Genomic DNA, 17,362 nt, shown 5'->3' with positions numbered 1-17,362 from the left:
GGACCCTGATGGAAACAAGACGAAAGTCTTTCTCAGGTCTGCATCCTCTTAACAATTGTATGTATTGAGCTGTACTGTACCCATTCTGCTATCTGTTAATAAACTTTTCAATCAATCAATCTGCTATAGTGTTTTACTATCAGACTTACTGTCTCTGCTATAGTGTTTTACTATCGGACTTACTGTCTCTGATATAGTGTTTTACTATCGGACTTACTGTCTCTGATATAGTGTTTTACTATCGGACATCTAAACTAGATTTGGGTTCAATTTACGGCTGATCAGCTATTGTTGTTAGATGATATACGATAAAATGAGATGGATCGTTATTAATCCCTGTGGGGAATTTCTGGATTCTGTAGATGCCAGAGGCTTACATTTAAGAAATAACAGAAGCATATAGGATATAGCCCTATGACAGTGACGGTTCAGCGAAGTCTTCCTCAGTGCCCCATGTGTGCCTAACTGCTGTGTAGACCCAAACATGGACCTAAACAGTGTTGACCTAAACAAAACAGTGTTGACCTAAACATGGACCTAAACAGTGTAGACCTAAACAGTGTAGACCTAAACAGTGTAGACCTAAACAGTGTTGACTTAAACAGTGTAGACCCAAACATAGACCTAAACAGTGTTGACTTAAACAGTGTAGACCTAAACAGTGTTAACCTAAACAGTGTTAACTTAAGCAGTGGAGATCTAAAGTAAACAGTGGGCTAAAGGAGCTGTGCTTGTGTACTTCTCTCTCTCCCGTCTGTAGCTGTTCACACCACTAACGGGAACTCAGCCGGCGCTCCCTGTGAGTTCCCCTTCCTCCTCCGAGGTGCCTGGCATCACCAATGCCTTCCAGATGAAGACTCTCCTGGACTGTCCTGGTGTTCCACCACCACAGACTACGGCAGAGATCGGAAAAGGGGAACATGTCTAAAACCAGGCACGTCCTCCTTCTGCTCTTTCCTCATCAGCCTCCCCTTATTAACATTCACTCATTACTGATGATGGACACATAGAAAATCCAATACGCTGTAGAGTTCCCTGTTGGCGTTTGAACTCCATGTTGGCACAGCGGGTTATTTTCCTGGCTGCGCTCTTCGATAAAGATGATCTAATGTGTCTGCCGTCAGAAGAATGTGCTCAGGCTATTTTCTGTGTTTACTTCATAACGGACAATGTTAAAACACGTCCAGCATCAATAGAACTGAATCACACACACACACACACACACACACGCATACACCGACACACGCACACACACACACACACACACACACACACACACCAGCGTTCGCACAAGGTCCTTGAAGTGCTTAAAGTGCTTGATTTTGGTCAAAAGAAAGTCAAGGCCTGGAATTCCTTAAACAGCCAATTTCTTTTAACAAGGTGCTTAAAAGGTCCTTGAAATTCAAATCAACCATTCACATTGAAAGTTTTGTTCATCTATCATAAAATAGTTCTGAATCAAGAAATATAATTGTTTTTATCTAAAGTGTAACTAATCGTCGGAAATTTTGGACAAATATTGGATCAGATTTTCGTTTCAATAAAAAAACGGCATTTAAAAGTGAATTGTATCCTTTTTTAAATGCCCTTTTTTTAAATGGAAAATAGTGCTTAGAAAAGTACCTAATTTGAATAAAAAAATGTTGCAGTGTCTGTGGGAACCCTGACGCACAACTCTACCTTCTTTTGTGTCTGTCTTTTCCAGAGGAAGGCTGCCATGGTCTGTTTGTGGGAGCAGAAGGGTCCTGCTATGAGTTTGTGTCTGCTGCAGCGGTGACGTGGCAGGGGGCTCTGGACTCGTGTCGCAGCCAAGGAGCCGAACTGCTCAGCCTCTCTGGCCCAGAGCAAGTTACCACCCTGGCCCTTACCAACTGTAAGACTGGCTATTCCTAACCTCCTCCTACTAACTAACTGGCTAGATTTTCAAACATGTTGTATTCTCCATACATGCTATAGGTCGGGGGGGGAAGGCCACGAGACTATTCCACTGGATTACAAGAATTTTTTTAATGTATTTAATTTAGTAGACTAATTGATTTGTATATTTTCATATATTTGTGGTTTAAAGGACTCTTGATTGTGCTTGACTTTCCTTCACGTGCCATGCCATGGTATGTTAGACAATTAGTTCTAGTTGGTTTATTCTGTTTGATGTGATTGTGTTTGGTTCTTAAAATTGAAGCTCACTGAGTGTCCCAGGATGCTGGTACGCAGAGAACCCTCTGGCTTTTGAGTATACTGTATTAGGCATTATATGACATTGGTATGAGGAAATCTGTCTTAAAGGGATATTTTACTTTAGTAGAACTCGTTTCAGCAGTCTTACCTCTATTTAAAGGCATCTACATCATATCTCATATTTTATTGCTAAATATTACAAATGTGTGGTGGACCTTATTCTACATAATTCCTTTTTTAGCTAAATACTTTTTTCTGATGAGAAATTGCAGCCTTTTTCAATTTGGATATTGCATTAGTCAATATTGCATCATTTTCTGTTTATGTGGCCCTTGCTATGCGAGGGGCTTAAAGGGATATTTCTCTTTAGTAGAACTTTGTCACCACTGCTGTCCCTGTCATCCGCTGTCAACACTACCAGTCCTCCCAGGTGTCATTCACTTCCTTCATTATGAGGACCATGTCTAAATATCATACTTCCGAATTATAAACAAACAATACAGCAATATTATTCTGTGTAAAAAAAAAACATTTTTTTCTGAGTCAAAGGTACTTGTTTTTTGGAACAAACACTTTTGGGGACTCCCTGAGAGGAAGTACCCACTGGGGAGCTCTCCAGAGTCCTACATACCTTCAGGGCTTATTTTCTGTTTGCGTTCGTTCTGCCAATAGGAAGTTCCTGAACAAAACAACAGCCGCAATCACAGACATGCTGTATACACTGAACACAGTTGGTTGTTGTGTATGTTGGCTCACTGTGAAAGGAGACTCGGCCTCCTCCTGTATCTCTTGGTTTGATACCATGCCAGGAACAACTGCTGTTGTGGTTGGAGCCATGGAAAGTTATCAGAAACGGGCCAGACAGGATGACTAAACGCTGTGAATGTCCCTTAAAGGGCAACACCACTGCACATCACTGAATCTAATGATTGATGGATAATATTATCAATAATTGAATATTCACCATCACTACTGTCAATCATAGCCAGACAAAGGGGGACAAAAGTGTTCCCCTCCCACTAATCTGTGTCACATCAGTGCACAGCTCCCAAGAAAATGAAAGCATAAAGCATGTTTGTTTTGTTTCCGTGGCAGTTTCCTGGTTGATGGGGCTACACTTCCTGGTTTAGAGCTGACATTGCTGTTGCAAGTGTAGAAGAGAACTTGGGAGGACAAAATGGTGTCGGAATAGACCGGAGTCAGGTTTTTCAAAACCGAAGTGACTGAATCACCAGTTCACCACATCTTTTCACACTGATCTGTGACATCCACTTACTATGGGACACCGTTACTGGTTGTGTCCAGCTGTGGGTGACCATGGGACACTCTGTTACTGGCTGTGTCCAGCTTTGGGTGACCATGCCCTCACGGCTTGTATTTGTTTGTCCCCCCAGTAAGGTTGTCTTGACACTAGGGTCTAGGGGTGTAACGATGCGACCTCACAACGATTAAATTCGATTACGATTCTTCAGGCAACAATTCAATGCATCATGAAATCTCTTCATTTGACCACGATTCGATTAGATTAAATTTTCTATCAGTTAATTCCCCAAAAAGATTTGAATACACAAATGTGGCTGGGGGAACTGATTCACTCAGCATGAATGGACTATAGGTCAATAAAAACAAGACGCAAAAAAAATAAAAACATTTTCCCCCCCGATTAATTTAGATTATAATCGATTCTAACATTTTCAAATCGATGCAGTTGAATCGTCACATTAGAATCGATGCATCGTTACACCCCCCTACTTGACACACAATAGAACCTCCTCGGATGCCATTTCAATATATGCCCACAGATGCCATTTAAATATATGCAATTCTTATTATTAAATAATAAGAGTATTTATGTATCTTCTTTATGAACATATGTCATAAGTGTCAGTTACGGCTAGATGTTCCACTACAGAAGCTAATCTTTGGATGCATTATTTAAGACTCACCTCGTTTTTAGTTCATAAAGTCAGCCCCATTTGTTTTCATTATGGCATCTACCATGGTTCTATTTGTTCTACAACAGAGTAGTTGACCATAGCGAGGAAGTCGGGACTGTTGGGTCCTTCAGTAAGGTTGTCTTGACATGCAACGGGACCTTGGACAGACACGTCCTCAGACGAACAACATGTTATCAGTTGCCATTTGATTATGCAATTCTTATTATTAAATAACAAAGTATTTATGTATCTTGTGTCAGTGTCAGTTATGGCTAGATGTTCCACTACAGAAGCTAATCTTTGGATGCATTATTTCAGACAAACCTTGTTTTTAGTTGATAAAGTCAAATCGTGTACGTGGGTAAGACGTAACGAATAAGGCCCTGTGTCTGTATAGCGCCTTTTTCTGAGCACTTGCATCTTTTTTCAGTTGTTCCCAATTAGGAGAGAGCGTACACGGCTGCCTGGAGAAGAAGTGCTGCACCCAGCATCTTTTTTTTCCAGAGTGCTCCACATTTTCTGTGTGGCTGCTCCTCTGAACGGAAAGGTGCTGCTATCATCATTGCCCTGCCAGCACGTTTCAGACATAGCATGGACATAGCATCTATTTCTAGCTTAAAGTTGTTAATATTCTTCGATACTCACTGGGCTGTCCTGGGCTGAGCATGTGCATTCTTACATGCGAGTGGTAGCCGCCTTGTTGGCAGTGGGCTTAAGAGAGCTACTACAGTATGATAACAGCTTCATATACAGTAGGCTCTTTCCCCTCTCTCTCTCTCTCTCTCTCTCTCTCTCTCTCTCTCAGGAAGCTCTTTGAGTGGCACGGCAGGGGGCTGCACTCGGCACAGATAGTCTTTGATCTAATTGTTGTGTGTATATGTTATGCAAGGAAGCTTTCGCCATAATAATACCACATACACAGTTGTGTTTTGTGTGAGCTGAAATGTGAGTTTTATAGATGTTTAAAAATGTTTAACTATTCCTTCCTTCATAACTCTCCATTCACAGCGATGGGGGTCAGGTCTTGTTAGTCCCTGTTATCAAGATGGCTGCAGAGTGACTTTTTTTAAGACACTTGCAGTTGCTTGATTTAAGATAAGATATTCCTTTATTGATCCTCTTGGGGAAATTCTGGCGTCATAGCGGGGGGGGGGGGGGGGGGGGGCACGATATACGTCATACATTAGATGTTGTAGTCTGTGCAGGTTAGGTGGTTAAGAGTCTAATGCACTTAGTGATCCTAGTAGTTCTAGAATTCTGCCACCGTTGGTTCTCCAGCTGCTGGCAGCGGTCCCTGCCCACTGTTGTGGAGCCTGATGACCGCTGGTACGAAGGACTGGCCGAGGCAGATTTCATATAATGTTCACGGATATAAATACTTATAAAATAAATAAATAATATAATGTTGACTTTGCCTCATGTTCTCTTTTATCTCCCTGTGTGAAATATATCTTTGTGCAAACTGTTATGTGTGTGTGTTGGGTCCATGTATTGCAGTGCTACTTGACAGAATGCCAGACAGGATGTGGATAGGCCTTCACCAGCTGGACCAGTCTCAGGGCTGGCAGTGGTCCGATGGCACCCCTCTCTCTTACCTACGCTGGGAATCAGGTGAGAAGCAAATGCATGTCAGAATGTCTTCCACCACCGTTGGTTCTGACTGAGCAGCACTGTGGATTTGCTGAGATATGTACATTTCAAAAGAGCGCCAAAAAACGAGTTCCTCTAGTACCACCAGAGATGTTTCAAAAGGGTGACTATGACTAACCAACTTGTTCTCACTTACAGCAATGCATCACATGAGCTACACAATGAATAGAATATAATAGAAATCCTTTAATAATCCAGAGGGAAATTCGGCACTACAGATCACTCGCATTGAACAACAATAAACATTTAGGTAGTCAATAGGAATAAAATACGGTCTGGGATATACATTCTGGTATGTATATACATTCTAAAATCTTAAATATAAAACTATCCAGCCAAAAATATACAGTAGTGTATACTGTGTGAAAATGTAAAGTGAAAAGTGTTCAGGAAGATGTCGCCAGGCTGTACTGTCACCCTGTGCTCAGTGATGCTGTGAGGCACAGTGATGCATTATAGAGTCTAATGGCTGTCGGAATGAAGGACTTCCTGTGCCGTTCAGTGTTACATCTAGGGAGTTTTAGTCTAACACTGAACGTTGTTGTCCATGATGGCGTGGAGCTTAGCAAGGCTCCTCCTCTCCACAACCACCGCTAGAGTCCAGCTCCACCCTTACCACGTTACTGGCCTTCCTGACCATCTTTTCCAGCCTGTTTGTGTCCCCCGCTCTCAGTCCGCTGCCCCAGCAGGTCACGGCGTACAAGAAGGCGCCCGCCACCACCGACTTGTAGAACATCCTCAACATCCTTGTACAGATGTTGAAGGATCTCAGCCTTCTGAGGAAGTAGAGTCGGATCTGGCCCTTCTTGTAGAGTGCCTCTGCGTGTGTGGCATTGGTGGGCTTACTGCCCCCCCCCCCCCCCCACCATAAGAGACTAGAGTGAGCACAGGTTCCATTCACCCCAATGAGCGATGCAGAGGCTTTGACTGAATAATGAAATATTGGATGAAGATGATCTGAACATTCTGACAGTAAATTGACGTTTTCCTGACCTGTAGATCCAGCGCAAAACAAGTTGGTTATAGTCAGACTTGTCCAGTGATCTCAGTCTTAACGATTGTCTGTAACGATTGTCTGTGTAAAAGTCCCACCCACTTAGGAGACAGAAATTGAAAAGCGTTCGTCAAGGGGAAAAGTGTTCGCCAAGGGGAAAAGTGTCAGTGAAGGGGAAAAGCGTATGTCATGGGGAAAGGCTTACGTCATGTGGAAAGGCGTACGTCATGGGGAAAGGTGTACGTCATGGGGAAAGGTGTACGTCATGGGGAAAGGCGTACATCATGGGGATAGGCGTACGTCATGGGGAAAGGCGTACGTCATGGGGAAAGGCGTACATCATGGGGATAGGCGTACGTCATGGGGAAAGGCGTACATCATGGGGATAGGCGTACGTCATGGGGAAAGGCGTACGTCATGGGGAAAGGCGTAAGTCATGGGGAAAGGCGTACGTCATGGGGATATGCGTACGTCATGGGGAAAAGGCCTACGTCATGGGGAGTGAAATGCCCAGGTGAAGGCATTGTTTGTTTCAATGTCTTAACAGCAGCACAACATTGTATGTAACAATCTCAATACAGAATAATAATAATAATAATAAAGTACCTTCGGTGATTCTCCTTCTCTTGTGCTCTTCCATTGGTCTCTAATGTTTTTCTCTCAGTTTAACTGGTGGTATGGTATGATGTCCTCAGTGTAACTGGTGGTATGGTATGATGTCCTCAGTGTAACTGGTGGTATGGTATGATGTCCTCAGTGTAACTGGTGGTATGGTATGATGTCCTCAGTGTAACTGGTGGTATGGTATGATGTCCTCAGTGTAACTGGTGGTATGGTATGATGTCCTCAGTGTAACTGGTGGTATGGTATGATGTCCTCGGTATGGTATGATGTCCTCAGTGTAACTGGTGGTATGCAATGAGTCATGGTCTGTTTTTAGGAAGGTGATGCCACAGCCTACTTTTAGTTAGTGTTGTGGTTTTGACATGTTGATGCTCTGCTTATTGTGTTACATTATGCACGGGTTGCTGCTGGCCGGGAAGTCGAGAGAAAAACCACAAAAGCAAGTTATGCATCAGCTGCTGCACAGGAAACGAGAGCATTGAAATCATTGTAGCGCTTGGGTCCGGGTGGTACCGTTACTACTCGGTACTCCAACCCTACCTGTGACTGTAGCACAGCACTACCAGAACCCCTTGTGTGTGTTATTGGTTAAGTAACGGTGTTGATGCTGTATCCTTTTCCCTTCCTTCACTGGTTATAAAAGTGACACAAGAAATCACGAATAAAAAAGTCATGAGGCAGACGGGATGACGTGCCAATTGCAACGCACGCACACACACACACACACACACACACACACACACACACATTGTAATAACGTGCACATCCAGGGACCCTTTCAGAATGACCCAGTTTTAGGTTGCAATCCACCTGTTGAGAAACACTGAACTAAGGCCCAGTCAAGGCAGCTTGTTTACCAGGCTTTCAAACCAGATCCATTTACGATGAATTGAAAATGGGGGACCCTGATGTAAACAAGACGAAAGTCTTTCTCTGGTCTGCATCCCCTTAACAATTGTATGTATTGAGCTGTACTGTACTGTACCCATTCTGCAATCTGTTAATAAAGTTTTCAATCAATCAATTGTGCTGTACTTTGAGGTACGTTAGGGAGGTAGGAACATCCTAGTGCCTGCATCGTCGTTTTAGAGGTTAAAGTAAAAATTATGTGAACTTTGGGGGTGGTGCCTTGTTGGATTTGAAGGTGGCGTGCCCCACTTTCAGTCGCACAGCTGTTGAAGACAACAATCTTGCTCAGCGCAACTGTGTGTGAAAGCCTAGTCACCGATGCTGTTGCCCCTCTATAAACTGTGACTCTGTCATTCAGAGAAACAAGGAGGCCAGTGTTGTGAACACGCTCATTGTGACTGGCTGTTGGACACAGGGTGGTATTGGGATTGTTAAGTTTGAGGAACACATTAGATGGCACTGAATGGAACGCTCTCTAAAGTCTAAACTATTGTAATGGGGCTTGCTGTCTGCCGTCAGAAGGGAAGTGTTGTCATTAGGGATGTCCGATATTATCGGCCTACCGATATTATCGGCCGATATTGGCATTCAAATGTGATATCGGAAATTATCTGTATCTGTTTAAAAGAAATATATATATTTATTTTTTTTACATTTATTTAACCTTTTATTTACTCAGGCAAGCAAGTAAGAACAAATGTTGTGTTAATTCCACGACAAGAGATATGTAATGTTAATTACCTGGAATTATAAAAAAAATTGGGGTGGAAACCCCGCATATATCTGTATTGGTTGATATCGGTATCGGAAATTAAAAGTTGGACGATATCGGTGTATCGGTAAAAAAGCCAACATCGAACATCCCTAGTTGTCATGCTGTCAGTATTTTGCTGTCAGACCCTCGAGGCTTCTGTAGCTGTCCAGCCTAATGCAGATCTTAAGCTGTTAACGGCTACAGAGACACAACCCTTTTTTCTGCTTGTGTTGCACAGTTGTTGCAGCAAAATGTGTAAGCATTGGGGCAACAGATCTTTTTCAGTATAATTTTTATGTCTGAACTCGATCCAGTATGTAAACGCCATCTGGTATGGTCTGCTGACAGTCACAATCCCCCCCCCCCCCCCCCTCTCTCTCTCTCTCTCTCTCTCTCTCTCTCTCTATCTCTCTCTCTATGTGTGTGTGTGTGTATAAATGTGTGTTTGTGATTGACAGGGATGCCATTCACCTCCATTACTGAATCGGACTGCGGTGTTCTGAATTCTAAACAGAACTATGAGTCGGAGGCATGCGACAAGCGGCTGCCATATATCTGTAAGAAGAATGTCAACTCCTCTCAGTCTACAGCAACAGGTACTGTAGGCTCGCTGTTTTCTCTGTAGTCTGTTGCCAGCCTTCTATGGTAATGTTCCAAACAAAATGTCAGTTTGTTTTTCAGCCCTTCTTAGCAAATACCATTTTTTTTTATTCACTTCACTTGGATATGATTGTTCACCAAAAGTATTTGAACAGTTAGATGTGTTTTTGTTGTTGTGGCTCTACACTCTGTGGCTCGGGAGGTAGAGCAGTCGTCTGGTAATCTGGAGGTTCCCGGTTCGATTCCCACTCCTCCCGGGCAGCGCGTTGAAGTGTCCTTGAGCAATACACTTAACCTCTAATTGCTCCCGATGAGCAGGGTGGCACCTTGCATGGTTTCCTCTGCCGTCGGTGTGTAAGTGAATGGGTAAAATGTGAGGAACAAATTGTAAAGCGCTATATAAATGCAGCCATTTACCATTTATATGCCATTTACACTCTAATAACTTGAAAATTGTACATGGACTGGTATGTAACATACTAATAATCGGTTAGATTTAAAGGAACATGCCAACATTATGGGAATTGCCCTTACCTTCACAGTCGGACAAGAAGATTAATACCAATTTCCTCTCTGTGCGTTCAGTAGAAAGTTATCTGGCTGCAAGCTAGCCTAGCTTAGCACAAATAGAAGTGGCTTCGGACCACTAGCTGTTGGCCAAAAACACCTCTCCCGGAGTTTTAAGACTAAGTACTATACTAACGCACAGAGAGGACATTTTTATATATCTTCTTGTCTGACTCTGGAGAAGACGGTAAGCGCATTTCACATCATTTTGATGTGTTCCTTTCTAATTATTATTATTCTTATTCTTTTTATTAACTTTCTTATAGCTTCATTGTAGACATGGGTTATTCCCCTGTTCTCCACAGAGTTGTCTCTGTACAAAACGACTATGTGTGCAAAAGACTGGATTCCATGGAGTGGCTGGTGCTATAAGCTGGTGAAGGATGAGGTCCGGGAGTTTGTAGACGCCCAGTCCCACTGTGAGAGCATCGAGGGAGGAGGTGGGGGTGCTCTGGCCAGCCTCCACTCCATGGACACCAAGGAGATGATCAGCTCCAGCTTCCATACAGGTAGATCCGAGATCAGTTTACTTCAAGCCTGTTCAGATTCTCATGACATCTCAGGGTTTCTCCACATAAAGATTCTTAGGCCAGGGGGCAACTGCCTACAACCCGATGTAGGTCCAGCCTGGACCCGATGTTACAATATTAGATTAAGAGACTGTTGGACAGTCCTCACCGATGACCAGAGTTGTGGAATATTGATGCACTGTTTGAAAACCTGACAACATAGATCGTCTAGGTGGCGCAGTGGGCAAGGCGCTCGCCACCAACGCAGGAGATGCTGGGTTCGAGCCCAGCTCTCGGCGTTGCTACCAGCTTGGCTGGTCGTTCATACTAATACATTTGGCAGTATTAGGGGGTGGGAAGCTGGTGGGTGGGGATCGGACGTTGTGGACAGCGACTCCTACAGGTCGGTTGGTGCGCCTGCGCAGTAGAATCAGGAAGCGACGGGGGCGACGCAGACCCTCACCGCTGAGAGATCGCGCTGTGCAGGTGAAAAGATGCGACGGCTGCTTCCTCGAGTACCGGAGGGGACACGTGATGCAAGGCTTCGTCCACATTGCAGCCGGCTTGTGGGAGGCATGGCCTAACAGCGTTCGAGACAGGGGAGGGTAGAATTGGACGATACGAAACTGGGGAAGGGAGAAAAAAATAGAAAAAATGGGGAGAAAAAGTAGACAAAAAAAATCAAACCTGACAACATTTATTAACATAACACGTGTAAAAATTATATGAATGAAATAGTCAATGTCAATCAATTTAAAAAAAAATTTAATCTTGAGAAACCTGAACATGTACATTTTATGTATGGCCAATTATACACCGAGAAATGAGATTAAGACGGTTTCATACTTAATTGATCCCCATGGGGAAATGTAGATCTCACACGGTAGTATATTAAACGGTATACATGACGAGATGAGATCGGGCTATAAATAGGTGACACATGTCAACAGATCACCACAATTTTCTCACTGCACTTGTTTTAAACACCCGTATATGACTGGCTTATTGAAAGTTTACCGTGTGTGTGTGTTGCGGTTCATCAGCTGGTGCGCTGGATGTGTGGATCGGTCTGATCGGTACGGTGGACTACCTGAACTTCGCCGTATTCAGTTGGGTTGACCAGGCGCCGGTCACTTTCACCTACTGGGACCCAGGCCAGCCCTCCCAGCCTAAACAGGACCCCAGCTGTGTATTCTACTCCGGAGAGGTGTGTGTGTGTGTTTGTATAGAGCTATGTCTTGTTGGATCAGTACAAGTCAACTTGTTTGTTCTCTCCCCAGCTCCATGGGTGGAGGGTCGGCAATTGCAGTCAGAAGCTGCCTTTCCTGTGTCAGAAGAGAGGAGTGGTCAACGAGTCTGCCACGGAGGCTGGATGCCCACCTGAGGGTGTAAGTTTAGAGAGGAGTGGTCAATGAGTCTGCCACAGAGGCTGGATGCCCACCTGAGGGTGTAAGTTTAGAGAGGAGTGGTCAATGAGTCTGCCACAGAGGCTGGATGCCCACCTGAGGGTGTAAGTTTAGAGAGGAGTGGTCAATGAGTCTGCCACAGAGGCTGGATGCCCACCTGAGGGTGTAAGTTTAGAGAGGAGTGGTCAATGAGTCTGCCACAGAGGCTGGATGCCCACCTGAGGGTGTAAGTTTAGAGAGGAGTGGTCAATGAGTCTGCCACAGAGGCTGGATGCCCACCTGAGGGTGTAAGTTTAGAGAGGAGTGGTCAATGAGTCTGCCACAGAGGCTGGATGCCCACCTGAGGGTGTAAGTTTAGAGAGGAGTGGTCAATGAGTCTGCCACAGAGGCTGGATGCCCACCTGAGGGTGTAAGCGCCGTCCTCGACACGTCCTGATCACTCTGTGCTTCACATCTGTGTTTTCAGAACGAGGCGAGAGGTGTAGAGGCGTAGAGGTGTAGCAAGAGAACTTGTTTCAAGTGTGTCCCTTTTTGGGATCAGGATTAGGGTCTGCTCACTTTGATTCTAAATGTGGGTGGATATAGTAATGATTGGGCGTTCATTCTACAGTTGGGGTGATAATCTAAATGAATGATAACGACCACATATTATCTCCGATTTCAAAATGAGATTGTCAGTGTTTTGAAGAGATATCATCGTGATTTTGATATCTGATAGAATTCCAGCTGAATATGGCAATATGAATTTCTATATTCTATATTACACAACACCACATTACATGTTGTCCTATCATTGCCACCTGCTGGGAAACTCCTAACAGAGTGTGACGGCTCTCACCATATTCTCCATTTGTGGAGATAGGATTTTCTTTCTAGATTAAGAAGGTTGATTATTTTCATCCTATGCGACTGATTTCCTACTCCGAGATGCTTGATAAAATGTATGGACCCTGGTCTTACCCAAGTGTCATGCATACAAGCTGCCTCTAAGGGCAGAGTGGCTAACTGTGAGTGAATAACTGCTTTGCATCTATATAAAGGCCCCATGAAATCAAAATAATGTTTATGTTCTTTTATCACATATGCCTTGCACTTAAACACCAGTATCTGTCCCAGCAATGACAAAATCTTGTTTTATAGGTATTCTTAATGGTATTTTAGAGTTTGTAATTTCCTGGAAAACTATAAAAAAAAATATTAAATGTAGTCATCCTGCACACAGGGGTGTATACAAATTTAGCATCCAATGAAATGCTTTCTAGAATGACATTTACAGCACATTGTAACTAAGCTAGCACTCGGCCTCTTGACTAAATTGAACAAATGTTCAATGTTGGCTTGCTAGCTAACATTACTAATATTGCTAATATTAGTAATTAGTAGCTTGATAGCTAATGGGTCGACTGTAAAGCACATTCAGCACTATTGGCTACTGTGAATGCCAATCAATATCCACAATAAGTCTCCCCCTAGCTTCCTGGTTTTACAGGAAACTCATAACTATGTGGAATCAAATAGCATTCTGCTATCCATTTCATGAGGACTTTAAACGGAGTGATTGAACAAGTCTAGATACTGTGTGTGCAGGGTTTAGCTGATACGAGTGAGCTCCAGACTCTGAACGCCTCCACCTTCCTTCCCCTAGGGCTGGAGGAGACATGGCAACTCCTGCTATAAAGTGGTTCCCAAGGAGGTGTCCTTCAAAGACCGCTGTGACATCATCATAAGAAACGGGTAGGTAATTTAATTGTTTCAATAATCTGTAATCGTCCAGCTAAACTTGGTCTTTGTTGTATTTTTTACAAAACAAGAGTTTCAGTTGTGTGGTGAGGAAATGGTATTTTTGTTGTTGTTGTGCGTGCAGCTTTGAGCAGGCTTTCATCAGCCGTCTGCTCGGGGAGCACATCGGCATGGAGACTCTGTATTTCTGGATCGGCCTCCAGGACGCAGACAACGCAGATGAGTACCGCTGGCTGAGTCTGGATGGAGCGGAGGATGCAGTTACATACACCAACTGGGGCTCGTTCGAACCAGGTCGGTATTGGGGTGTGTGTGGGGTGGGGGTGGCGAGGGGGTTTGGATTGTTTGTTTCCAATAGGGAGGCGTAGTGGTTACGTCATTGCCGTTTCCCGCGCGGTCCACCCCTCTTGAAATCGCAATGTATTTCCAATCGACACATTTCTAAATCGTCTCGTTTTGAAACATAAAAGCATGAACATTGGCATGGTGTACCTTTCTGTGTGTATTCATCTACAATCTATAGCTCAACATGAAACAATTCGCAATTAACTCAATCAGCGCCAGAGGGCGCTGTGTACTGTGTGGTAAGAAGGCCACCACTTTAAAGTATAGGAATACGTGGCTGTGTTTGCAGGGCTCAAACTATATTATATATCATAGCTATTGCCCATTTGACATCGAGTATCTATCAATTTGTGAAAAAGAATTTTTTTTTTCATCCATACATTCCCATTTTATACCGTGGTGAATATGAGTATAGTTTTAGGTCGCTTTCACACAGGGGCTGTTTGGTCCGGACTTTCGGACCAGAATTCGATAGTCCGGTTTTTCGGGTCTGTGTGAATGCGTGTCGAACTCGGTCCGCGGACCAAGCAGGCGAACTCTAGTCCGCCTGAAAACGTAGGTCTCGGTTCGGCTTCATCAAACCAAACGCGAACCAAATATAGGAAGTGATTATTATTACCACTGCTCGCAGCACTCACTGCAAAACAAGCACACTGCATCTATCTATCTATCTATCTATCTATCTATCTATCTATCTATCTATCTATCTATCTATTTATATATCTGTGCATCTTGGGAAGAAGGAAGAAAAAACGCGGTTTATTATTATTACCGAGGCGCGCGGCTTATTATATTATTAATAAAACAGCTACTTGTGGGCACTCATAAAAACACCGTGGTCTACAAGTTGTTTAGCGAGAGGATGGTGGTAATGTGCTTCAATAGAACAATGGATCAATGCCATGTCAAAACTCGGTTCCGCTGATCTGGAGGGCTCGCAGTCCTCCACACACAGACACACACACGCGCGCACGCGCACACACGGGATCGCAGCCACACACACATTTCCACTGTCCAATAGACAAGCGCCCTTTTCGACCGCGTGACATTGTTCAGAAGGTCTCGGTCCGCATGACAGATATCTGTGTGAACGCAGGCGAACCAAATGAAGAATGCAACAATGTTGCAACTTCACCCCCAGAACCGCACCGAGTCCACCAAAACTATATGTGAAAGCGACCTTAGAGTAATCCTGTCTAATCCCAGAAAACTACGCTATGCAGCAATACGTGCATTTCACAAAAAAACTTGCTGTTTATCGCCTGTATACGCTACTATTTAGAAATCAACGCTATATTATCGGGATTATATTTCATCATGAATGCATGAAAGGGTGGGACGGGGGGGTTTCTATGCTTTGATCGTCACCGACGGAATACGTTACACACACATTACACACATACGCTCGGATCGCAGTGAAGGAATTCTTGGATCAACGCAAGATTGATACCATATAGCCCTTACCTTGACTAGGATGTACTCTAAAAAGAATATTCCAATTATCTGATCGCCATTCCAAGTATTGATGTCGATTGTGTTGCCAACATAATCCACCAAAGAACATGAACCGGGAGTGCTTGGTTCTCCTCAATCCATGCGTTATAAACGCTTGTCCTGCCCGACAAGGAAAACCCCGCCCGGACACTTTAGATCAGGGGTGCCCAACCGTTTTTGAACCAAGATTAACTTTTTAATTTACCACCCGGCCGAGAGCTACCAGCCATAATTTGACCTACTCTCGGCTAGTATTAGTAGTAATAGTATTAGTAATACCCATTCAATATGCACATGACAGAAAATATTATATGGCATATAATATTTTCTGTCATGTGCATAATGAATGGGTATATAATATAATATGATATTTTATATATCATTGTAACGGTGTAGTGTAGGAATTACAAGAATGACAAGACTAACTTCTCACGTTGGGCAATTAGGCAGCATGACTCATTTATTTCACACTCTGCAGTGCATACACACTGACAACACACACTCAATTCAATGGGCAGGAGAAAACATATGTTTACATTGCAAAAGTGGAACAATACAATCAAAACAAAAATGATATATGTACAATTAAAAGGGAATAGGAATGATGTGTAAACAGAGCTGTCACATTGCAACTGTAGTGTTGTTACGATACTGGAATTTCGAACTTCGATACGATACCTTGAAAAGTATTGATATTCGATACCACAGGGAAAAATGTTAAATCTTAAAATGTAAAAGAATTTAAATAAAGATATATATATATATATTTTTTTTTTTATTTAACTAAATTTAGCTTTTGTTGCTGGTCGATTCTCCTCAGCTTCTCTCTGGTACTATAAGAGAAGATAAATATAACACTTTTAAAACCCTTTGTTTATCTTTAGATCAGACATTTAAAAATAACTAGATTATCTAATCTTAGAAATTAAGTAAAGTTAATAGTACTGCATGTTAAGCATAACTGATTGATTGATTGAATATTTTATTAACAGATTGCAGAATGGGTACAATACAGTACGGCTCAATACACACAATTGTTAAGGGGATGCAGACCAGAGAACGACTTTCATCTTGTTTATGTGACCACTGTGTTCCTGTTCTGCTTGAATAATGGACACGGGAGACAGGATGGACGGAGCACTTCTTTTCTTTATACTGTCAAGCATAAGAGACATACAATGCCGTCAGCCTTAAGCACATCAACGTTGGTTTAGTACACACATCTCTGTGGTAGGAGAAAACTCCAGTTAGAACACACACTTCTCAGCAGCGCCAGGTGTAAAGCCCTTCCCCCCCCATGAATACTGGTTTACCAACGTGCTCATAATAGTTCGCGAAAACGGCCAGATCTCTTATAAACAGATACACAACTGCACATCATCAACATCAAACCACTGTTTATAACTCTGTTTATTACTTGGAAACCTATTTACAACATTATCGGCTTAGACCAGAGATATAACATCAAGGTACACGGATAGCTGCTCACCTCTTATCATTCACGGATAGACTGAGGTGGAAGCAGCATGTAAAGCCAGATACCATACGTCGCGCAGCAAATACGTCACTTCCTCTTGAAGTGACGATTTCAAAATAAAAGACCTATTTACAATAGTTGGTTATCCCAAATCATTCAGAATTTACGGTAAACTAAA

General features: G+C 43.1%; 1 protein-coding gene across 1 annotated transcript in view; it reads left to right on the top strand.

Moving 5' to 3' along the window:
- The window catches only part of ly75 (lymphocyte antigen 75), a 109,124-nt gene that overhangs the window by 13,517 nt on the left and 78,245 nt on the right, over positions 1-17,362 (top strand). Inside the window, exons 3-11 of the mRNA XM_084337079.1 lie at positions 761-934; positions 1,706-1,873; positions 5,613-5,726; positions 9,505-9,642; positions 10,519-10,722; positions 11,766-11,929; positions 12,003-12,110; positions 13,774-13,862; positions 13,993-14,162. Of these exons, the coding sequence (XP_084193205.1) occupies positions 761-934; positions 1,706-1,873; positions 5,613-5,726; positions 9,505-9,642; positions 10,519-10,722; positions 11,766-11,929; positions 12,003-12,110; positions 13,774-13,862; positions 13,993-14,162 (1,329 nt within the window). The remainder of the gene's footprint in view (positions 1-760; positions 935-1,705; positions 1,874-5,612; positions 5,727-9,504; positions 9,643-10,518; positions 10,723-11,765; positions 11,930-12,002; positions 12,111-13,773; positions 13,863-13,992; positions 14,163-17,362) is intronic.

The sequence above is a fragment of the Notolepis coatsorum genome (genome assembly GCF_963971535.1).
Source record: "Notolepis coatsorum genome assembly, chromosome: 20".
NCBI classification, from domain to species: domain Eukaryota; kingdom Metazoa; phylum Chordata; class Actinopteri; order Aulopiformes; family Paralepididae; genus Notolepis; species Notolepis coatsorum.
This window is presented reverse-complemented; position numbering and strand designations above follow the sequence as displayed.